We start from the raw sequence: 26,265 nt of genomic DNA on the forward strand, positions 1-26,265 counted from the left end.
ACCATCATGTCCACTATTCTCAGGGTAGATTTAAAACCTTGCCCATTGATTGCTGTATTTGGGATTCCTGATGCCTCAGTTCCATTGAGCTCGATACAAAAGGATGTTATCGCTTTCACATCCCTTATAGCAAGATGTTCCCTACTGTTGCATTGGAAGTCTGCTAAATATCCATCTATCTCCCAGTGGACGTGATGTTTTTTTTTAAACTCGAGAAAATAAGGTATGCGATGAGGGGTTGTACTTACAAGTTTTTTTTTTATAAATGGCAACCCTTTATTGCATATTTTATGGAGTTACAGACACTTCTCACTTAAATTTTTGTGCCTGTTGTTGGGTTTTACAATATCTATATAACTAGTGATAGTTATTGGTTAGCCATGATGAGCCGGGGGGGGGGGGGGGGGGTTGTTTTCGGTGTTTGTACTTTTTAATTTTGTTTTCCTTTGTTAGTATAAAAAGAAAAAAACTGTGAATGACTGTTGCTGTGTGTTAGTCGGTTTGTTTTTCTTCTCAATAAAATATTTGGGGGGGGGAAGAAATGTTCAGCAGAAATGTTCAGTAGAAATGTTCAGCAGAAATGTTCAGTAGAAATGTTCAGTAGAAATGTTCAGCAAAAATATTCAGCAGAAATGATCAGCGGAAATGTTCAGCGGAAATGTTCAGCAGACATGTTCAGCAGAAATGTTCAGTAGAAATGTTCAGCAGAAATGATCAGCAGAAATGTTCACTAGAAATGTTCAGCAGAAATGTTCAGCGGAAATGTTCAGCGGAAATGTTCAGTAGAAATGAAACTGGAGATTGTTAGTTTGAGCTGAAATAAAAAATAAATAAATAAATAAATTAAAAAAAGGTACAGTTTTTAAATGATAAGTGTTATTTATTGAAGCAAAAAAGTTAGCCAATACCAACTGGGCCTGTGTGAAAATGTAGTAGTTACCCCATAGTTACTAATTCCCCAAATCTATGAAACGTCATTCAAAATGGGGTCAGTGGTAAGAGGAAAAGAGGGGGGCTAGTGGTATTGGTGCAATCTTAAACTTTCAAAGACTGGTGATGGGATACTGAACTTTAAAGTAAGAGCTGTTATCTCCAAATGGGAAAATTCGGCACAGTAGTGAACCTTCCCAGAAGTGGCCGACCTTGCAAAATTCCTCCAGGAGCACAATGACTACTCATAAAATGTATTTATGTATATTTATGAAATACAACATAAAACAAAGGCAACCTGAGTAAACACACAATACAGTTTTTATTTATTTTTATTTTTTATTGAAGAAAAAACCCCCCCCACCTATCACCATGTGAAAAACTAATTTAAAAGGTGCCACAACATAAAATCTGGTTGTGCCACCTTTAGCAGCAATAACAGCAACCAAACACTTCCATTAACTGGAGATGAGAACATTCTCCCAAAAGGTTTGAGGATCATCAAGGTGTGTTTTGGCAAAATTCAGACAAGCCTTAATGGTTTTCTGGGTTAGCAGTGGTTTTCTCTTCGCCACTCTTTCATGGATGCCATTTTTGCCCAATGTCTTTCTGATAGTGGAGTTATGAACAGTGACTTTTATTGCAAGAGAGGCCTGTAGGTCCTTAGATGTTGTCCTTGGCACTTTTGGGACTTCCTGGATACTTATCCAGGAAGTCCAAAAAGTGCCAAGGACAACATCTAAGGACCTACAAGCCTTAGATACAAGCCTTAGCGGTTATCTCCAAATGGAAAAATTCGGCACAGTAGTGAGCCTTCCCAGAAGTGGCCGACCTTCGAAAATTCCTCCAGAAGCACAATGACTGAGTAGTCATTGTGCTACTGGAGGAATTTTGTAATTTATTTCATTTGAAGATCTAAAACTATTTTGTATGGGATATACACAAAAACAGAAGAAATCAGGATGGGGCAAATACTTTTTTAGAGCACCATATATATATGTGTGTGTGTGTGTGTGTGTGTGTGTGTGTGTACTATTATGGATATGGTATAAGACTACACCGGATGTCCTTGGTTATTTGAATGTTCTTACCTCTTCTTCCTCACTGCTGCCACCATCCTCCTGCACCTCTTCTTCCTCCTCATCGTTTTCATCACTGCTGGAACTTTCATCCTTTATCTCAGTCCTCCATGCACTAGGCACAGTACCATTGCACTGGAAATCCCATGCTGCATTCAGCACTGATTAAACCAATGCACACACATGTACAAGATTACAGGATCAGTGAACACCACCAAGTTAGGTCACACTATTTCAGAAACTGTCCATATCAGCAATACCATAATGAACAAAATAAAGAAATATTTCAGCATTGAACACACTACGAATGACCTGACTAACTGATTGCAACCTAGATCTATAATTTCTTTAAATATTGGTTAGCACCATTAAAAAATTTATAGCAGTTTGGCTTGGAGAAATTCAGTCTTTCCTGTCTGAAAGCAACTACTGTATGATACTATTCATTTCATCAGTTTCAAAAAGAAGGCCTTACAAAATTATGAACACATGACCTGATGTGTCAAGACAAAAGGGAAGGGCTGTAGTTGTTCCCCTGGAGATGTAAATCTACAAGCCATGAGAATGAGATAATTAGGCCCTAGTGAATCTAAATTCATAGTAGCTGAAACATGAATATAAAGTCATAGGAAAAATATAATTACACAGAACTCAACCCATTGAGATGCCTTGGTGGGATCTTAAGAGAGCTGTGCAAAAATATCAATGAACTGAAGCAATGTTGTAAAGAAGAGTGGGACAAAATGTCGATGTGAGAGACTGATAAACAGACTTCATGTTACTATTGCTAAAGATGGTTCTATATGTTACTGAATTATATTTGTATTTATTTTTCCCCACCTGGTTTCTGAATGTTGGTTTACCTTTTGGGGGGAAAAAATGACTACATCTTGAAATATGTTTTGTTTTTGTCTTCACTGGAGGTTAGCAGTTTGTTTACAGAAGTTGGTTAGGACCACAAAATTGTTATTTAGGCCCTGATCAATAAAAACAAACAAACAAAAAGCTTAAAAAAGAATTGAAAGAGGGTGTACTTTCCTTTTCCCATGACTGTATGAATATTTTAGCTAATTATTGTGGTTGATGTGGTTCATAGTTTAAGGAAGGTAACTAAAGTTTCTAGTCTCTACATAGAAGAAAATGTTAAAAAAAAAAAAATAATAATAATAAAAAAAAGGACCATGCAATGGGTTTTCTCAGCCCACCACACATTTATCTTCCAAATGTCATTTTTTGTCAAACCTTTGAAAACAATGCCAGCTCACAGAGGCAGTACATAGCCCTTTTTCAGTGAGTCAGTGCTGGTGCCATTTTGGACATCTTTATCATGCTCTGAAATAAGTAGCTATACACCGTCATATGTACACACATTGATAGGACCTACATCACTAATATAAATTGTTGCATTATTAGCATGAGCAGCTCATTATTTGAAATAAACAGCAAAAAGCAACAGCTGTTGTTCCATGCCTCAGAAAACCCCCAGTTCTCCTCTCACAACAGTGGAAATTAGAATCCAACTGTGAAAAACATCCACTGGTTCCCTGAATTCACACACTAGCACTGTGTCAGTGTGAAGGGTAACTATGTGACCAATGTAGATGCTCACCTGGCTTGAGGCTGGCTTCTGCTTTTGGATCCATTTCGCCATCAAGTTCCTTAATGTCTTTTCGCAGAACCATGTGACTGAAAAACAAAAACACTATATTTTAACACAATAACAAAATTATTTTTATCTCCTACAGATAGATAGCTCTACAAATAGAGCTCCATTCTGAAGTTATTCTGGTCCTCCTAGCTCCTCAGAGTGACAGCTCTGAAAGTTGCTATCTCTGTAAAGCCACAAACACTGTGCTACTATTACACAATCACTGATACTTGAACATAAACAGTAACAATTATTGATGATTTTAATAATGAACAGATTTACTAAAGCAAAAGTGTATAATCATGTGTCCTCATGTAAACCTTAGGCCAGGGGTTTCCAGGCACCCTTTTCAGTACTTTGTGCTACCTCCCTTTGTCAAGATAACAGCTCTGAGTCTTCTCCTATAATGCCCGATGAGGTTTGAGAATACATGGCAAGGGATCTGAGACCATTCCTCCATATAGAATCTCTCCAGATCCTTCAAATTTCGAGGTCCATGTGGTGGACTCTCCTCTTCAGTTCACCCCACAGGTTTTTTATGGGTTTCAAGTCAGAGGACTAGGATGGCCATGGAAGGACCATGATTTTATGGTCAGTAAACCATTTTTGTGTTGATTTTGATGCATGTTTTGGATCATTGTCCTGCTGGAAGATCCAACCACGGCCCATTTTAAGCTTTCTGGCATAGGCAGTCAGGTTTTCATTTAATATCTGGTGATATTTGATAGCCCATGATGCCATGTATCCTAACAAAATGTCCAGGTCCTCTGGCAGAAAAGCATTCCCACAACATTAAAGAGTCACCAACATATATATAGCCGTGGGCATGAGGTACTTTTCCATATGGCTATCTCTCTGTGTGCACCAAAACCACCTGGTTTCATCTGACCATAGAACTCAAGCACATTTTAAGTTCCAGTAGTGTCTGGCAAACTGAAGACGCTTGAGTTTATTTTTGGATGAGAGTAGAGGCTTTTTTCTTGAAACCCTTCCAAACAACTTGTGGTGATGTAGGTGAATTCGGATTGTAGTTTTGGAGATTTTCTGACCCCAAGACGTAACTAACGTCTGCAATTCTCCAGCTGTGATCCTTGAAGATTTTTGGCTACTCAAACCATCCTCTTCATAGTGCATTCAGCCAATATAGACATGCGTCGAATTCCAGGTTGATTCATAACATTTCCAGTGGACTGGAAAGTCTTAATTATTGCCCTAATAGTGGAAATGGGCATTTTCAATGCTTGCACTATTTTCTTATAGCCACTTCCCATTTTGTGAAGCTCAACAACCTTTTACTGCACAGGTCAGCGATATTGCTTAGTCTTACCCATTGTTATGAATGACTAAGGGAATTTGGTCTGTGTTACCTCAAAAAAATATAAAATATCAGTGGGAATATACTTCAAATATATTTTTCTCGTATGAATTCATAGGGGTGCCAATAATTGTTGCACACCTATATTTAACAGATTTTTTTTTTATACACCTGTGTTTTGTCTGCAATTGTTTTATATCAATGAGAGCAGAGTATGTTTGTGAATTTTTTGAACAAAGGATCAAAAGTTTAAACAATAAAGAACAACTTTCACCGCCTTCTTTGCTCAAATTTACAAAGGGTGACAATAATTGTGGAGGGCACTGTATACAATCATGTGAAAAAATAAGTACACCGCATGGAAATTGTAGGCTTATATTTGTTTTTGACATATTTGGACAAGCAAACATTTGATCCTCTTTGAGCATGTAAAATGGACATTTTGTAGTAATTATCACATATTAAATGAGAAAAAAAAAAATCATTCACACTGAAAAAGTAAGTATGCCTCTACACTTATCACACCTTCAAATCCATAAAATTAGAATCAGGTGTTCAAGATTGGGTGCCAGAGATTAGAACATACTTAGGGAATGCAGGAGGAACCTGTCTTATTTGAACCTCACACATCAAGTGTCTGTTGTTCCCTTTGCTATTGAGGTGTGTGGTGTCATCATGCCAAGATCTAAAGAGTTCTGTAAGGCCTTCAGAAAAAAAGGTTGTGGATGACTATGAGTCTGGCAAGGGATTTAAAAAGATCTCCAAATTATTTGAAATACATCATTCCACTGTAATCTACAAATGGCACAGATTTGAACAAACTGCCAATTTGTCCAGGACTGGCCATCCCGGCAAATTCAGCCCAAGAGCAGACTGTCTGATGCAAAAAGAAGTCTCCAATTCTCACAAGATCTGCTAGTAAGTCTTGCAACTGTTGGTGTCAAAGTGCATGCTTCTACAATCAGAACTAGATTGCACAAATTTGACATGCATGGGAGGCGTGCCAGGAAAAATCCTCTGCAAGACCACATTTTGCCAATGTACATATAGGTAAAGGCCAGGCCTTTTGGAATAATGTGATCTGGACAGATGAATCACAGTTAGAGTTGTTTGGCCACAGTAACAGAAGACATGTTTGGCACAGACCAAAGACAGGAGAAGCACGTCATACCAACTGTGAAGCACGGTGGTGGAAATGTTATGGTTTGGGATTGCTTCGCTGCCTTAGGGACTGGACAGCTTAAATTGATTAATTCAACTATGAATTCTGCATCATAAAGAGTGCTTGAAGATAATGTGAGGCCATCTGTCCGAAAATTGAAGTTGAGCTGAAAGTGGACCTTTCAACAGGATAATGATCCTAAGAAAATCCACCAAGGAATGGTTCAAAAAGAAGAAATGGAGGGTTATGGAATGGCCAAGTCAAAGCCCAGATTTGAATCCCAATGAAACGTTGTGTGGGGATTTGAAATAGGCAGTACATGCAAGAAAACCCTCAAACAACGTGGTCAAAATTTCCAGCAAGCCTGGTGGACAATTATGCAAAATGCCTGCAAGAAGTTATTTCTGTTAAAGTGGTAATACTAGATTCTGAGACCAAAGGTGCACTTAGGTTTTCCACAGCAGAATATCATAGTATCACACTTATATATCATATAATATCTATTGATATTTCTGTTGAATAAATTATTGAAAAAATTTTCACTATTTTTCCTAGTGGCTTTGTTCAAGTATATCAACTTCATTAATAGGCGCTGTTTCAAAGATGATCAAATGTTTGCTTTCACATGACAATATGTATCTGTCTGTTCTTTCCCTTAATGTTGTTTTTCTCTGCTTGTAAATGGTGTCCTTGAATCCTTTGATACCTATTGTTTTTATACTTTTATCCAGCTCTGGTCAACAACTTTGTTGGATCACAACCAGCCCCATTGCCATCATGGGTCAGGACATTGAGCAGGTTGACAACAAGCTGACAACACGCTGGACTAGAAGGTCAACTGGAGGCTGTGTACAAGAAACAACTGGAAGCTGTGTACAAGAAAGGGATGAACAGACTGTACTTTCTGAGGAAGCTGAGGTCCTTCTTGGCATAAGTATGCTGAGGAGGCAGCATTAGAGCTGGAGATGCAAAAAAAACTCAACAAACTGAATAAGAAGTTTGGCTCAATCTTGGGTTGCTATCTGGACAGTTTCAAGGTAGTGGTGGAAAAGAGGGCACTCAAAAAACACACAACCATTCTGGACAATGAATAGCATCCCCTCCATGACATACTAGTTAAACAGAAGAGCTCCTTTAGTAGAAGACTCATTCAGTTCGGCTGTAGAAAGGAGCGGTACAGGAGGTCGTTTGTACCAACTTTGATAACACTGTACAACAGCTCATCATCAGCACTGCATTAAAAACAGGCATGAGTCTTTAATGGAAATCACTGCATGGGCTTAGAAACACCTCCAGAACTCATTGTCTGTGAACACAGTTCACCGTACATTCCACAAATGCTGGTTAAAGCTCTATCATGCAAAGAAGAAGCCATATGTGAACGTGATCCAGAAACGCCACCGTCTTCTCTGGGCCAAAGCTCAATAAAAATGTACTGAGATAAAGTGGAAAGTTCTGTGGGCAGATGAATCGAAATTTTAATTTCTTTTTGGAAACCATGGACAATGTGTCCTTTAAACTAAAGAGGACTAAAGAGGAGAGGGACCATCTGGCTTTTTATCAGTGTCAATTCAAAAGCCTGCATCTCTGATGGTATGGGGGTGCACAAAGGCACCATAAAGGTGCCATGAAAGGTATATACAGTGGAGGAAATAAGTATTGAATGCATGAAAAATTTTTTCAGTAAATATATTTCCAATGAGGTTATTCACATTAAATTTTCACCAGACTTTGGTATTAACTCAAGAAATCCACACATATAAAGAAATCCAACCATTAAAGTCCATAAAAGAAGGTATGTGTAATAAAGCAGAAAGGTATTGAACACACTAACTGAAATGTATTTAATACTTAGTGGAGAAGCCTTTGTTTGTAATGACAGCTTCCTGTATGAAGAAATTAATCGGCCACAGTATTCAGGTGTGATTTTGGCCCATTCTTCTAAACATACTGTTTTTAAATCTTGTACAATTGGATTCAAGTCAGTTGATTGACTGGGCCATTCTAACACCTTGATTTTCTTTCTCTCAAACAAATTGAGAGTATCCTTTGCTGTATGCTTTGGATTGCTGTCCTGCTGGAAAGTCCACCCACATCTCAACTTCATCATCCTGATGGATGGCAGCGGATTCTTCTCAAGAATCTCCCTGTAAAGGGCTCCATTCATCGTTCCTTCAATTATATGAAGTCTGCCAGTGATGAAAAACAGCCCCACACTATGACGCTTCCACCTCCAAACTTCACTGTTGGTATAGTGTTTTAAGGGTGATGTGCAGTGCCATTTCTTCTCCAAACATGGTGTGTGGTATGACAGCCAAAATGTTAAATTTTGCTCTCATCTGACCAGACTACACTCTCCCAGTATTTCATAGACTTGTCCAAATGAGTTGTAGCTAATTTTAAACGAGCTTCGACATGCCTTTTCTTTAGTAATGGAGTCTTGCGGGGGCTGAGCAGTGCATAGAGGTGACGATGGTACCTGCTGCCTCCAAGTGTTTCTATAGCTCTTTCTGAGTGGTCTTTGGCTCTTGGACTACTCTTCTGACTCCCTGGTCAGAAATCTTGCGAGGCTTGCATGACCAGTTGATGACGGAGTGATGTTACTTCCACTTGCTGATAATGGCCCCAATGGTGCTTACTGGAAGATTCAGAAGTTTTGAAATACATCTGTATCTGATTCCATCAATATGTTTCGCAACAATAAGGTTGCGAAGGTCTTGGGAGAGCTCTGTGCTTTTACCCATCATGAGATGTTTCTTGTGTGACACCTTGGTAACGGAAAGCCTTTTTATAGACCATCAATTTACAAACCCAGCTGATATTAATTTGTACAGATAGGAGGTATAATTACTTTCTAACTACTTATGGATTTCAGCTGGTACCATACCTTGCCTTGGAGAACTGCTTTTTCTTAGCGTGTTCAATACTTTTTCCTGTGTCATTCCACTTTATTACACATAACTTTATTTATGGACTTAAATGTTTCTTGAGTTAATAATGATGTCTGGTTAAACTTTCATGTGAATAATCTCATTGGAAATATATTTACTGAAAAAAATGTTGACACGTTCAATACTTATTTCCCCCACTGTATAGGTTTTAGAGAAACATATGCTTCCATCCAGATTCCATCCCATCTTTACTTCTAAGAGACTCTGCCTCTCTAAGATACACTTTTTGTACCCAATCATGTTACTGACCTGTTGCCAATTAACCTAATTATTTGCAAAATGTTCTTCCAGCTGTTTCTTTTTAGTAACACTTACTTTTCAAGCCTTTTGTTGCCCTGGATATATATATATATATATATATATATATATATATATATATTATAGACACACACACACATTTTCTTATTTATTTGTTTCATTTGTATAATATTAAATCACTTTTATTACACTTCTAACTCTTTATGCTGCGGTAATAGTTGAATTTCCCTCTGGGATGAATAAAGTGATCTAGTCAAGCCTGAAAAAGCAACATTCAGCCTCTCGGGATTACTATTTTAGAGCCCTAACATTTTCCCTTGGTGATGAAAAACCCCCTTACAAGATTTGGCCAGATCAAAAACACAAAACACCTTCTGGGAGGTAGGTGTACCTGTGTCAACAAGTCAGCAATCAAGAGAAGGCATCACCAGATGGTTTACCACAGGATGTAACCCACTGGTAAGCTGGTAACTGGTAAGACTAAACTTTGCCGAAATACATCTAAAAAAAAAAACAAAACCCATACAGTTCTGGAAAAACATTCTATGGACAGATGAAACAAAGATCAACTTGTACTAGAATGATGGGTAGAGAAGAGTATAGAGAAGGGAAGGAACTACTCATGATCCGAAGCATATCACATAATCTGTGAAGCATGGTGGGACCAGTGTTACCTACTTAACTTTTGGTATGTAAAAAGTGCTGTAATTCCTACACCATCTGGATGTAATTCACCCTCAAATTGAAGCTGAAAGTCAGAACTCAGAGGGCATATGCATTATTTAATTTCACCTGCAATATACTGCAGTAGACAGCTAAAATAACAATAAATTGGTCAATTTCCAAATATTTATAAGCCTGACTATATAAACAATTGAGAGTAATTTGAGCCATGCAGGTCAGCACAAGTCATGATCCAGTATTCATGGTACTCATGGTGCTCCAGTCCTATAAAGTCTGGTTTTATATACGAATAACCATAATAACCCTTTCCCCACCAACAAGAAAGTTGAAGTTACATAACGAGTTGAACCATTTACGTTATTCACTGTCAGACATGGATAGCGATCACACCTGAAGGTAGACTGCATAATGCTTCAGTGTAAGCAAACCTCCGACAACCATTTTCAAGAGAACCATATATTGGTTCTTTGAACTTCTCCAGGGCTCAAAAACAGCGTTCACACTTCACGAACTGGACCAAAATTTGGGCTCACACAGCCCAACTCCAGAAAAAAAAAACCACCACCACAACTGTGAACACAACCTCATTCTCTCTCTCCTAACAGGTGCACATCTGTCAACATGTCAGACATCCTTCATGCTTAAAGTTGGGCTGTGATGACATTTGAAGTGTCTGAGCTGGGGTACGACATATACGTATAAAGCTCCTGCCAATTCCAACCCAATACTCTAACTGTGAATTTCTATTACCAAGATTGTCAAGGTGACTCCCAGCATCTCAGGATCATCATCTGACTCAATAATCAAGTTTTTGTTTGTTTTTATTTTTTTTGACCAAACTCTACACTGTAGCTTTAGATCAAAATGTCTTTTTTCTCCTTTCACCACAGCAAACCCACCAAACATCGAGGACCAAATATTTGAGCTAATAAAACATGCCAACAGAGCAAGATACAACTTATTATCAATTTCAGCATTCCCAAATGAAGTGTGTTCCAATAATTTCAGTTTGATTAAGATATGCCAACGTTGCTCACATGCTGCCTTTAAGTCTTATTGGATACATTATAACACACTGTCCATTTTTCCCCAACCAAAACCACTTGAACACACACATCATAATTACCACCTCAAACTCATATGCACAAACCTACAAAAACTTGAAAGCAGCAACAGTTCCATTGTCTAGACAGCATCCAAAGGACACCAACACATGACTGTATTTATGTTTGAACTTTCTTTAATTTCTAAAGGTGATGAAATACTATATAAAAAAAAAAAAAAAAAAAACACTTAATGCTACTCACAACTTCCCATCCTTGAAGGAGCGGACAAACACGCTGTCTTTTTTCATCACGACATCCTCATGACAATCTGGAGAGATAACCTTTAATGATAAAAAGAACAGAAAGAAACAATGAGGAAAGCAATAAAAAAGAAGAATTCAAAATTCGCTGAAATTTTAATAATCTATATTTCCATCTTCACTTTTGTGAAATAATCCAAAATTTCAAAAGGTCAGTTTCTGAACTTTACATAAAAGCCTTTACTTGAATCAGTAAAATGAATGAATACAGTCCCCTCTGAAAGTACTTGAACAGCAAGACCAATTCTATTGCTTTTGCTATACATTGAAGACATTTGCATTTGAGATCAAAAGATGAGACAAGAATATGCAACAACAGATCAGAACTTCAGCTTTCATTTCCTGTTATTCATATCTAGATGTGTTAAACAACTTGGCACCGTTGGTGGTAGACCACCAAACTTCTTAGGTGAACAAAAGTATAGGAACAGATAGTCTTAAAATAAATTAAAGTAAATAACACTTAATATTTAGTTGCATATACCTTGCTCGCAATAACTGCATCAAGCCGGTGATCCACTGACATCACCAAACTTGTACAGGCTTGTACTGCAGCTTCTTTCAGTTGTTGTTTGTTTTGGGAGGTTTCTCCCTTCAGTCTTCTCTTCAGGGGGTGGAATGTATGCTCAACTGGGTTAAGGTCTATTGATTGAATTGGCCAATCTAAATCATTCCACTTTTTCCCCTTGATGAAGTCTTTTGTTGTGTTGACAGTGCTTTTTGGGTCATTGTCTTGCTGCAAGATGAAGTTCCTCCCAATAAGACTGGATGCATTTCTCTGTAAATTGGAAGACAGATTGTTTGTGTACACTTCTGAATTTATTCTACTGCTACCATCATGAGTTACATCATCAATCCCAAAACTGTTGTTTTTGGCCAACCTGTTCCATGTCAATTTTGCGTTCTCATTTCTTGTAGTTTCACTTTCCCTTCTGCCATATTTAAGTTTTTTCGAAGAACGCTTTTGTCTTTTGTTTTTTAGACTAAAGGTAGCAAGTAGACTCCATCCCATCAGATCTGTCTAAATCAGTGGCTTGGGGGCCGCCAGGGGGCACCCGGGGGCCTCAACAATTTGGTGTGAAATATATATATATATATATATATATATATATATATACACATACACACACACACATATACATGTATATATATATATATATATATATATATATATATATATATATATATTACCAGCAACTGCTACCAGCGACCTCAGAAGAAATGGACAAGCCTTTAAAAAGAAAAAGCCCTGACGACAAGACCAACAGCCCAGCTGACCCAAGCTCAGCTGCACAAAAAAGGAAGACCTCATGGCCAAATAAAATTCACAAGTATGAGGCTGCATACATAAAGTATGGATTTACTGTAGCACATAAGAATGGCAATGAGTGCCCAGAAATGCGTTCTCTGCCTGGAGATTCTCTCCAACGAATGTTTAAAGCCTTCTAAACTTCAGCGTTATTTGAAACAAAAGCACCCAACAGAGGCCGAAAAGACAGTAGACTTTTTCAAACGAAAAGAAGAGAATTTGGCTAGACAGTCGACCATATTCCTGCAGCAAGCTACTGTCCCCGAAAGGGCAGTGAAGGCATCGTTTTTGGCGTTATACATACCACATAGCTCGTGCCAAGAAGCCACACACAATTGGAAAAGATCTGATTTTATCAGCTACCAAAGACATTGTAAGAGAACTGCTTGGTGATGATGCTGCTCGGAAAATCGATGCAGTACCACTTTCTGATAATTCCGTAAGCCGACGGATTGGTGAAATGGCTGAAGATGTGTCCGCTCAACTTTTGGAGCAGGTGAGAACCAGCAAATATTTAGCTCTTCAGCTGGATGAGAGCACGGATGTATCTAATGCTGCTCAACTGCTTGTGTACATCAGGTTCATTTCCCAGGAATGTTTTGTTGAAGAAATACTATTTTGCAAAGCCATTGAAGGTAGAACCACTGGGAGAGATATTTTCAAGTTTTGGATGAGTACATAGAATCTAATGGACTTGACTGGTCTCGTTGTGTGGGGGTGTGTTCGGACGGGACCGCAGCCATGACTGGGAAGAGTAGTGGAGTGACCGCTCGTATCAAACTGAAAGCCCCGAATGCAGTTGCCACACACTGTATGCTACACCGTGAGGCTCTCGTCACGAAGAGGATTGATGACGAGCTTAACCAGGTATTACAAGACGTTATACAAGTTGTGAATTACATCAAAGCCCGTCCCATGAAACACAGACTGTTCACTCTGCTTTGCAACGAGATGGGTGCCTGTTTTGATGGATTGCTGCTTCATTCCAACATGCATTGGTTATCACGGGGGGCGGTTTTGAACTGTGTATATGAACTTAGGGGGGAGATTGCGGAGTTCCTCTCATGTGAAAAGCATCAGCTGGCAAACTGTTTTACAAATGCAGCCTGGACTCGTAAACTTGCATACATGTCAGATATTTTCCACCATCTAAATGTACTGAATCAAAGCATGCAAGGGCGTGACACCTACTTATTGCATGTGCAAGACAAAGTGCGTGCTTTTTAGAAGAAGATAGTGCTATGGTCAAACAAGCTCCAAGAGGGAATTACAGAAATGTTTCCATTACTTCACCAAGAGCTCCTATCATCTTATGAGTTGGGTACCATCTCTCCACTGATCCAGTCCCACCTACAGGGATATTTCACAGACTATTTCCCTGACCTTGAAAACACACATCTAAACTGGGTTAGGAACCCCTTTGCTTCTGGTGTAGGTGCAAGTCTCGATTTAAAGGCACAGGAGGAACTGATTGACATGACAAATTCATGTGATTTAAAAATGAAATTTGAGTCTGTTTCCCTTTCTAACTACTGGCTGCATGTGAGAAAAGACCATCCTGCCCTGGCTGAGAGGGCTCTGAAATGCCTTCTCCCTTTTGCAACAACTTACCTGTGTAAGTCTGGCTTTTCCACTTTAAAAATACTTAAAACAAAACACAGAGCATGTCTACATGTGGACAATGACATGCGTATGGTGCTGACAGAAATAAAGCCCAGGCTTGACAAACTGTGTTGGAGCCACCAAGCCCATCCCTCCCACTAGTATGTTTTCACTTTCGCACTCTCAGACAACCACACACACAGAGAATCAATTCCTAATGTAATGTAAATATGTAATTATTAATAAAAAAGGGGGATATATTCAGAAGTGTGTATTTTTAATGTGTTTTAAAGACACCTTGCAAAAGGGGGGCCTCGGTCAAATGTTAATGTCACTTGGGGGGCCTTGCCCTGGAAAAGTTTGGAAACCACTGGTCTAAACAATATCAACTTATCTTCGACTAAGGTACATTAAACACCCAATATGGCAAACATTCAGCTTGTTCACTATGTTGAGTGCAGGATGTTTAGTCATTCTTCCTTCGTCGTTAGTAATAGCTTTATTTGTCCTAAGTGTATTAGTTAGCTCTTTGACAGAGAAGATTACAGCATTAGAAATGCGCATCCAGATTCTAGAGAAGGATAATGAGAGTGGGAGCAGTGTAGTATCTGTAGGGGAAAGTCTGGATGCCTCAGGCAGAGATAGCAATCCCCAAACTCTGGCATTAGAGCCCTCACAGCGGGGCAAGTGGGTGATAACTCTGCGGCATAATCGCAAAGCCAAAGCTAACGATAAGGCTCACCCACAGGAGCACCGCTTCTCTCCACTTCACTTGTCCAACAGGTTTGCTCTCCTCAGTGAAGCACCCACTGAGAAACCTGAAAGAGCTCTGCTTATAGGAGACTCTATCTTAAGGCACGTGACATTAGCTAGGCCTTTAGGAGCTCCAGCAGCTTAGTTAGGTGGAGCCAGGGCACCGGACATAGAAGGTAATCTTAGGGTCTTAGGAAAACATAGGTTTTCAAAGATAGTTATTCATGTAGGAGCTAACGATGTATGCATTCATCAGTCAGAAGTTACTAAGAGTAACTTTCTTTGTAGAGGTGTGTAAATTAAGGAATGCGATATCCGATGCAGTAATATGCTCTGGCCCCATCCCAATGTGGCATGGCGATGTAGCTTACAGCAGGTTATGGTTGCTGAACTGCTGGATGTCCAGGTGGTGCTCTGAAAACAATGTGGGCTTTATAGATAATTGCAGTAGTTTTGAGGGCAAGGCAGGCCTGTTAGGGCTGGACGGTATCATCCCACTCTGGAAGGTGCTGCTCTCATTTCTTGCAGCATAGCACATAGTCTCAGCAAAATTGAAAATATTAGATAAAAAATTAAGATTATTAATTTAAAACCAGACAGTCTTATAACTAATATTGTAGATAATAATATAGCAATATCAGATCAACGATTAGAATGTTTTATTCCCCTTAGAGAGACCAAACTAATTTCACTAATTTCTTCATCAAAATCAACTTGTATACTAGATCCCTTACCTACATCGTTCTTCAAACATATTATTCCAGAAGTAAATAAACCCCTTCTAAAAATAATAAATTCTTCCCTTAGCACTGGCTATGTACCTAAATCATTTAAACTAGCAGTTATCAAACCCCTGATTAAAAAAACCTGACCTCTACCCCTCTCAATTGTCCAGCTATAGGTCAATATCAAATCTCCCCTTTATCTCCAAGATATTACAGAAGGTTGTAGCACAGCAGCTATGCTCGCACCTACATAGGAATAACATTCATGAAATGTATCAGTCAGGATTTAGGCCTCATCATACGAAAGAGACAGCACTGGTTAAAGTGGTAAATGCCCTACTACCAGCCTCTGATTAGGGTTGTCTCCTTGCTTGTGTTGTTGACCTTAGTGCAGTTTTGATACCATTGATCATACTATTCTCCTTGATAGACTAGAAAATGTCGTTGGCATTAAGGAACAGCCCTATCCTGGCTCAGGTCTTATTTGACTGATCGCTATCAGTTCGTAGATGTAAATGGAGACTTCTCTGTGCATACTGAGGTAAGGTTTGGTGTTTCACAAGGTTCTGTGTTAGGCCCACTGCCTTATACATTATATATGCTATCTCTGGATCAAATTATTCGTAAACATGGAATAGCTTCCATTGTTATGATACACAGCTGATGATACACAGCTGTATGTTTCAGCAAAGCCATATGACAGACACCAGCTTAATAAAGTTGAGGAATGTGTAAAGGACATTAGACATTAGATGCGTATTGACTTCCTTTTAGTAAATTCTGACAAGACAGAAGTACTTCTATTAGGACCATGTGCAGCTAGAACTAAACTTACTGATTACATAGTAACTCTGGATGGACTTTCTGTTTCATCATGTGTAGCAGTAAAAGACCTTGGTGTGATTATTGACTCCAGTCTTTCATTTGACGCTCTTGTAGATAATATTACTAGGATAGCCTTCTTTCATCTCAGAAATATTGCTAAGATAAGAAATATAATGTGCAGATAAATTAGTTCATGCTTTCATCACTTCTAGGCTGGATTATTGTTATGCCTTACTGTCTGGATGTTCCTGGAGGTGCATAAACAACCTCCAGTTAGTCCAGAATACGGCTGCCAAAGTCTTTACTAGAACCAGAAGATATGACCACATCACACCTATCTTATCCACACTGCATTGGCTCCCAGTCCTATTTCACACTGATTATAAAATACTACTACTGACCTATAAAGCACTGAATGGTCTCGCACCACAGTACCTGAGTGAACTTTTGGTCTTTTATGATCCGCCATGCCTACTAAGATCAAATGGTGCAGGCTATTTGTTGGTATGTCGATTAGTGAAAGCTATAGCAGAGGGAAGAGCTTTCTCTTACATAGCCCCACGGTTATGGAACAGCCTTCCAAATTGTGTTCGGGACTCAGACACAGTCTCAATGTTTAAGTCCAGGTTGAAAACATATGTGTTTAGTCAAGCTTTTGTGAATAGTTTTTTTTTCTTAGGTAAAGGAGAAGATCCAGAGGGCCCACAGACATAGAGTGTTGTGGTGAACTGGGATGTTTGGATGCTGTCGCCGATAACTTAAAAACCATAAAGATGGCTTTCAACTGATGATGGCTAGGACTACAATTGCTATTATAGCCTTAACACTGCAATTGCCATAAACAGTTTTGTACTCAAGTCTCCATAAGTAAATAGTGGAGAAGTTCAACAAAAGAGACTTCATGTGAAAACTGTAATGAATTTTCCTGGTTACACAACTGAACTATTTGACCATGTAATATTAGCACATTTATAGAAGGGATTTATTTATAATTGTTCTATCCGTTGTCACCCAGATGAGGATGGGTTCCCTTTTAAGTCTGGTTCCTCTCAAGGTTTCTTCCTCATATCAACTCAGGGAGTTTTTCCTTGCCACCATCACCTCTGGCTTGCTCATTAGGGACAAATTCATACATTTAAAATCTATATTCTGAATTTATATATTCTTTAAAGCTGCTTTGGGATAATGTTGATTGTTAAAAGTGCTATACAAATAAAACTGAATTAAATTGAATTGAATGTCTAGTACACCAGTGCTTTCTTTCTTATAATAATCCAAATTGTTATATTGGCTATGCTCAATGCTTGTGCAATGGCTGTGATAGATTTTTCCCTCTTTTCTCAGATTCAAAATGGCTTGCTTTTCTCCCATACAGTTCTCTGATTTTCATGGTGGCTTATCCTTTTTAACAACAAATGCAGTCTTCACAGGTGAAACTGAAGGCTAAAATGTTCAGAGCTATTCATTGTTTAAACAATCAATTTAACAGGGCACACCTGGGCAGCACGAAACATCTACCAGCAACATCTAGATGTAAATATGAGGACATGAAAGCTGAAATAGATTTTCCCTCTTTTCTCAGATTAAAAATGGCTTGCTTTTCTCCCATACAGTTCTCTGATTTTCATGGTGGCTTATCCTTTTTAACAACAAATGCAGTCTTCACAGGTGAAACTGAAGGCTAAAATGTTCAGAGCTATTTATTGTTTAAACAACCAATTTAACAAGGCACACCTGGGCAGCACTAAACATCTATCGGCAACATCTAGATGTAAATGAGGACATGAAAGCTGAAATTCTGATCTATCGTCTCATATTCATGTTTGGATCTCAAACCCAAATGTCTGCAATGTATAACGAAAAATATAGAACTGGCCTGTATGTCAATGTTGATACCATCTGTTTGTATTCTATCCTGTTGCTTAACAAAACTGAGTGCTTCAGATATCACATAATCACAATGCATCATTATTAAGACACACACATTCTTAAAAAAAGCCCTCCATCAAACTCATTAAGTTCAGGAGTGATCCCTGCATACCACTAGGTATGGGTATGGCTTTTATTTGTATGAAGTCCCTTTTTTGACAAACATGCCGATGGTCTTTTTGACAGTGGCCTTCTTGCCGACAGTCTTCATCTAAATATAAAACACCCTGACTGTTGAAGCTACAGTGTTGCTTGACTGTTCAGGTGCTTGTTTTTTTTTTAAGTAGTAGGTATTGAATTTTTTAATCTACCCCAATAATCAATAAACTATGCAATTCCGAAACTGTGACTTTATATTTACCTCCCCCATCATGGTGTACTGGCAAATGTTTGACTGTTCCAGAAAACCTTTCCTTAAAACTTTAAAAGTATAAATAAATAAATAAAATATATACTTAATAGTTATGAAAGGTGGATTCTGGAATCACGTGCCTCTCCTATATATATATATATATATATATATATATATATATATATATATATATATATATATATATATACACACACACACATACATACAGTATCTCACAAAAGTGAGTACACCCCTCACATTTTTGTAAATATTTGATAATATCTTTTCATGTGACAACACTGAAGAAATGACACTTTGCTACAATGTAAAGTAGTGAGTGTACAGCTTGTATAAAAGTGTAAATTTGCTGTCCACTCAAAATAACTCAACACACAGCCATTAATGTCTAAACTGCTGGCAACAAAAGTGAGTACACCCCTAAGTGAAAATGTCCAAATTGGGCCCAAATTGTCAATATTTTGTGTGGCCACCATTATTTTCCAGCACTCCCTTAACCCTCTTGGGCATGGAGTTCACCAGAGCTTCATAGGTTGCCACTGGAGTCCTCTTCCACTCCTCCATGACGACATCACAGAGCTGGTGGATGTAAGAAACCTTGTGCTCCTCCACCTTCCTTTTGAGGATGCCCCACAGATGCTCAATAGGGTTTAGTCCATCACCTTCACCCACAGCTTCTTTAGCAAGGCAGTGGTCGTCTTGGAGGTGTGTTTGGGGTCATTATCCTGCTGGAATACTGCCCTGCGGCCCAGTCTCCGAAGGGAGGGGATCATGCTCTGCTTCAGTATGTCACAGTACATGTTGGCATTCATGGTTCCGTCAATGAACTGTAGTTCCCCAGTGCTGGCAGCAGTCATGCAGCCCCAGACCATGACACTCCCCCCACCATGCTTGACTGTAGGCAAGACACACTTGTCTTTGTACTCCTCACCTGGTTGCCGTCACACATGCTTGATACCATCTGAACCAAATAAGTTTATCTTGGTCTCATCAGACCACAGGACATGGTTCCAGTAATCCATGTCCTTAGTCTGCTTGTCTTTAGCAAACTGTTTGCGGGCTTTCTTGTGAATCATCTTTAGAATGTTTGCTTCCTTCTGGGACGACAGCCATGCAGACCAATTTGATGCAGTGTGCAGCGTATGGTCTGAGCACTGACAGGCTGACCCCCCACCCCTTCAACCTCTGCAGCAATGCTGGCAGCACTCATACGTCTATTTCCCAAAGACAACCTCTGGATATGACGTTGAGCACGTGCACTCAACTTCTTTGGTCGACCATGGCGAGGCCTGTTCTGAGTGGAACCTGTCCTTTTAAACCGCTGTATGGTCTCGGCCACCGTGTTGCAGCTCAATGTCAGGGTCTTGGCAATCTTCTTATAGTCTAGGCCATCTTTATGTAGAGCAAGATCCTCAGAGAGTTCTTTGCCATGAGGTGCCATGTTGAAATTCCAGTGACCAGTATGAGGGAGTGTGAGAGCGATGACACCAAATTTAACACACCTGCTCCCCATTCACACCCGAGAACTTGTAACACTAACAAGTCACATGACACCGGGGAGGGAAAATGGCTAATTCGGCCCAATTTGGACATTTTCACTTGGGGTGTACTCACTTTTGTTGCCAGCGGTTTAGACATTAATGGCTGTGTGTTGAGTTATTTTGAGTGGAAAGCAAATTTACACTGTTATACAAGCTGTACACTCACTACTTTACATTGTAGCAAAGTGTCATTTCTTCAGTGTTGTCACATGAAAAGATATAATCAAATATTTACAAAAATGTGAGGGGTGTACTCATTTTTGTGAGATACTATATATTTGTTGAGTGATTTGTAATGAGTTAGTTATTAATCAACATTTATCTTTCAAAATATCAAATGATTTGAATGGCTTCTTCAAGCTTGGTTAAACTATTCTTAGTTAAAACATTTATTTTATTTTACATCTTCAATCATTAGAGAATAATGACAAATAATGTCATTGTTCTCTTACTTAGAGAAAGTATATCTAATCAGTATGTTTTGGGAAAGCTTCCTGGTCAGACCTATAGATCAACCAAACCCAACCTTGAGGAAGCTGTGTAACCGTCTATGTGTGTGTGTGTGTGTGCGCACGCGCACTCTTGTCACAGGACGTTCGGAGGTGAACTGATCATCTGACGAGACAACTGGAGCCTAAAAACTCAGATTGATGACCTCAGTAGTTCACGGTGTGCCTAAACCAGGATGTGACTGACATCCAGATAATCGATGGAGATATTCTTCTGATGCAGAGCCATATGTGGAAATTTTCTAAATTTATCTGTGCCTTAACCAATCAGAATCATTAAATTCCCCTACAGGTAAGACACTTTATTTACAGAGATATATTCACCTGATAGGGGATATTCAAAATGCTGCTGGTTTCACTACAGCCACAGAAGCACTCTGCTAACACAGCTAACAAACGACTTGTCTGAAAAGTTCTGTTTAACTGGAATATTTGTGTACTACACTGAATTTTTACCACCTGCATATATATACAGTCCCCTCTAAACTTTGAACAGCAAGACCAATTCCAATTGTTGCTATACTCTGAAGACATTTGGGTTCGAGATTAAAAGTTGAATGAGACGACAGCGGAATATGTATATATTTATCAGAGTTTCTGCTAAGTATGGTGCCTGGGAAGTAGTTTATTGGTCCAATGAGGATGATTCCAGTCATACGTTAATTACTACTGCTGCAAGAAAACAATGAAATTTTGGGCTATATAAGAATGACACCATCAAGTAAAATTAATATTTAATTAACTTTTTTTTGTGCCTATAGTCAACATGTGAATAATGAATAATGACATGTGCTTATGACTGCAACAAACAGCTGAGAACAAGAAACTTTTCGCTAATAAAAAAATATTAATGCTGCTAACAACATTTTATTTTTCTTTGTTTTAACTTGATTGAAATGTATTAAAATATATTCTCAAATGCACCACATTTCTGCATCTTTGCAGCTGGACCAGGATGATATGTCTGCATGATCTCAACATGTTCCTCATTGTCTTGATTAGGCAGATCAGAATTGCTTACTTTTAGCAAGAAACTGTTGTATATAAAATATACATGAAATAAACACGAGGGAGACCTAGTATGAGTAATATGTAATCTTATTGAGAATTCACTGGGCTGGTGGACTGTATGAACAGATGTTCACCTAAGACACACACACACACACACACACACACACACACACACACAGAGGCCTGGTGCGTATGCAGAAAACAGAAATTAATCTGTTTCATATTTTGTTTCATATTCTGTTTCATGAAAATCTCTTATAGGATAATGTACATTTGCCAATATAAGTTTATACTGCCATAATTATTATTATTATTATTATTATTATTATGGGCCAAGCACCAAAGGTGCACTGGCACCTATTGTATCTGTTAGTTTCCTCCTTGAGTCTGCTCTTCAGTCTACAGCAGCCCATAGAACCGTTTGCGGGAAAGTTATGAAATTTGACACACAGATAGAGGACAGTCTCAACATTAACCAAAGCAATTTTGGAATCCCAAACCCTCTAGCACCACCAACTGCGCAAAATTACACTCACATTTATGCTAATAACTTTTGAACCGTAAGTGCTAGAAACAAAATCATTTACCCCCTCATTCCTTGGCTCATTTTGAGTCGAATGGATTTTAATATCCGCCTGACTAGATTTTCCACCATTTAGAATTTTCTGAAAAACCTACTTTTTTGAACTCCTCCTAGAACGTTCATCCAATTTTCACAAAACTATAAAGATATCATCTTCAGACGATGCTGGCAAAAAATGATCAAAAGCTTTTTGATAGACCAAACCGTTCTCGAACAACGCGCAAATGAATCCGATGGCGAGCACACCAAAATGGACGTGAGGCTGTATCTCTGAAACGCTTTAGTGTATTCATACCAAACTTAGTGTATGTCATAGCCATCATGACTTGACTTATACAGTTTCAGAACAGCACCACCTAGTGATCATGAGATATGAAAAAAGGTTTGTCCTAAAATCATGAAACTGGTCTCTACTTATTCAGTGGGGCATAAATTGTTTGATATTAGATTTTCATATGTCAGCCATTTTTGTGGTTGGCCATCTGGCGGTCTTAAACATTGTATTTTATGAACGACTTGGCGCACTGTTACAAAAATTAGTAGGTGTCATCAGGACCATGCCCCAAAAGTACTCAAAAAGTTTCAGGACAGCGCCACCTTGTTGTCAACAATTATAATGCAATTTAAAAAATGCTAATAGCTTTTGACTACTCTTGCGCATTGTCATGAGATTGGATTTGACAGATTCACTGGGTCATGCAGAGAACAATGATAATGTATCTCCGATATCTCCGAAGTGCATTAGCATATTCAGACCAAACTTAGTACCTGTGAGTTACATCATGACTTGAGAGTACCTGCATTGTTTTCAAAAATTATAATGCAATTTAAAAAATACTATTTGCTTTTGATCAATTTTGCCCACTGTAACGAGACTGCTCCTGAAACAGAGTAAAACCGTGACCAATACCGTCACGATATGGCCGAATGGATCAGTAGCAGCTTTGCAGGATTGATCTGAATGCACTGATTGGAACATGTTTAAGGAAGCCACAACACATGAAGACTATATGGACTTAAATGAATACGCAATCAGACATGAGATATATAAGTAAGTGTGAGGATGATGTCACAGTCACCAGCACTGTAAACTCTGAACCCAACCAGAACCAATACTTAATACTGAAGTGCGCGTTTTTCTGAAAGCATGCAGCAAGATGTTCAAGACAGGAGAAAACACAGCACTATGCACAGCTGGGATCAAGTTAAATCCTGGCATTAAAATAGCCAAGACTACATTCACACAACAGGTACAGGATCACTTCAAAAGCAACGGTCCACAGCAATTGTAGTATGCAATAAAGAGAATAATGTATTACACCAAGAAGTCCCTTCCAGTATGCAACAAGAACGACTCCTTCCTGGATGCTTTAAATGACTTATGCTCGATTTGAGGCGTCAAACCCATCAACTGCAAGAAGAGCAAAATCTAGCCTTGACAGCTGGACACGATCTGTTAAAACAAAGGATGTGAGAAGAACTCTCCTAAAGATGAACCTGGAAAACCCGCGGGACTTCCCAGGACAAGTACTCAAGGAGTGTGCCCATCAGCTAACGAAGGTATTCACTGACAATTTGAACATCTCCTCAGCCCAAGCCGTTTTTCCCACTTGTTTCAAGAATGTGACAATCATTCTGGTACCAAAAAAAATCTCCAGCCACATGCTTTAATGACTATCGTCCAATAGCGCTAACCACTCTAGACTCTCATCACTATTCCTATTAGCACAACTGCTCCACCAAGGATGCTATCTGCTCTGTGTTTCACCTATCTTTATCTATATCTGGAAAACAAACACTCTTGTGTAAGGCTGTTGTTTATAGACTTCAGCTGTGCTTTTAATACTGTTATTCCCCTTAAGTTAATTGATAATCTCCTCTCACTTAATGTGCAATCCTCAATCTGCTACTGGGGCCTGGACTTTGGGTTTTAGACCCCAAACAGTAAGGATCAAGAACAAAACATCACGCACCCTTAACTGGAACGACCCAGGGTTGAGTTCTAAGCTCCCTTTTATTCACCCTGTTCACACACGATTCTGTTACTAAACATCAGAGCAAACAGATCATTATATTTGCGTATGATGCCACAATTGTGGGATTCATCACAAATAATGAGGAAGTGGCATACAGGGATGAAGTGCAACAGGATTGGTGCAAGGATAATAACCCTGCCTTAAATATAAGCAAAACAAAGGAGATGGTGATGGACTTTAGGAGGACACAATCTACACCAACCTATACAAAGTAGATATAAAAAGTGAACACACCCCTCTTAAAAAGGCAGATGATTGTGATATAAAAAAAATGAAACCAATATAAATCGTCAGAACTTTTTCCACCCTTAGTGTAAAATTACAACATATAAAAATAAAGTGATAAACAGGGAAAATAGGGAAAGATAGGAAAAAGAAAAAACTTGTAAAAATAATAAAAGTTGCATAAGTATACACACCCCTACATAAATACTTTGTTGTAGAACCTTTTGATTTTATTAAATCACTCATTCTTTTTGGGTAAGAGTCTATCAGTGTGGCACATCTTGACCTCGCAATATTTTCTCACGCTTTCTTACAAAAACATTCTTTGTCATACTGACAAACATGGTCATGCTGAAAGAGGAAATTCCTTTTCATCTTTAGCTTACTAGCAGACAGTTGAAGGTTTTGCACTAAAATTGTCTGGTATTTGTAGGGATTCATGATTCTTTCCACTTTGAAAAAAAAAAAAAACAGTTCTGGCTGAAGAAAAGCAGCCCTAAAGCATGATGCTGTGGGTATGGTGTTTGGTGATGGGCTTTTTTTTTGCACCAAACATACCATTTGGAACGGGTCTTATTAGACATTAACACATTTTGCCACATGGTTTGGGCTGATTTAGTTGGGCTTGGATGTTTTTTTGTGAGAAAGGGCTTCCCTTTCTGGCAGCTTCCATGGTATATTTCTGTCTTGTCCTTTTGTAAATGTCCTGTTCTTGGTAATGTCACTGTGGTTCCCCATTTTCTTCACTTGTTGATGATGGCCTTCATAGTGTTCATGGTACATCTAATGTTTAGGAAATTCTTTTATACCCCTCTACTGATATCTTTCAACAAGTGAGATACTGTACATGCTTTGTAAGCTCTTTGCAGACCATGGCTTCAGCCATCAGATGAAACCAAGAAGAGGTCAAGAAAGTCCTACAGAAACAATTGGTCTTAATTTAGGGTTAAACCAAATAATTTAATTGATGACAGTTGTATGATAATTAATTTTGAACAAGAGCGTGAATGTGATTGGTTAATTCTGAACACAGCCACATCCCTAATTATAAAAGAGTGTGCACACTTGTGCAACCAGGTTATTTTAAGTACAGATGTGCTTGAAAGTTTGTGAACCCTTTAGAATTTTCAAAATATCTGCATAAATATGACCTAAAACATCATCAGATTTTCGCACATGTCCTAAAAGACAACCTAAGTAAACAATTGAGACAAAAATATTATACTCAGTCATTTATTTATTGAGGAAAATGATCCAATATTTCATATCTGTGAGTTGCAAAAGTATGTGACCCTCTAGGATTATCAGTGAATTTGAAGGTGAAATTGGAGTCAGGTGTTTTCAATTAATGGAATGACAGTCAGGTGTGAGCACCCTGCTTTATTTAAAGAACAGGGATCTCTCTAAATCTAAAGTCTGATCTCACAACACATGTTTGTGGAAGTGTGTCATGA

At 38.6% G+C, this 26,265-nt stretch overlaps 1 protein-coding gene across 4 annotated transcripts in view; it reads right to left on the minus strand.

The window, feature by feature from the left end:
* The window catches only part of arid4b (AT-rich interaction domain 4B), a 165,957-nt gene that overhangs the window by 83,591 nt on the left and 56,101 nt on the right, over positions 1-26,265 (minus strand). For 3 of the 4 annotated variants that reach the window (XM_053620693.1, XM_053620692.1, XM_053620691.1), the window contains exons 9-12: positions 11,878-12,171; positions 11,335-11,414; positions 3,619-3,695; positions 2,022-2,170 (exon numbers count right to left, since the gene is read on the minus strand). In XM_053620693.1, the coding sequence (XP_053476668.1) occupies positions 2,022-2,170; positions 3,619-3,695; positions 11,335-11,414; positions 11,878-12,171 (600 nt within the window). The remainder of the gene's footprint in view (positions 1-2,021; positions 2,171-3,618; positions 3,696-11,334; positions 11,415-11,877; positions 12,172-26,265) is intronic. The other variant, XM_053620694.1, reaches the window with a different exon arrangement.

The sequence above is a fragment of the Ictalurus furcatus genome, chromosome 3, assembly GCF_023375685.1.
Source record: "Ictalurus furcatus strain D&B chromosome 3, Billie_1.0, whole genome shotgun sequence".
NCBI classification, from domain to species: Eukaryota; Metazoa; Chordata; class Actinopteri; order Siluriformes; family Ictaluridae; genus Ictalurus; species Ictalurus furcatus.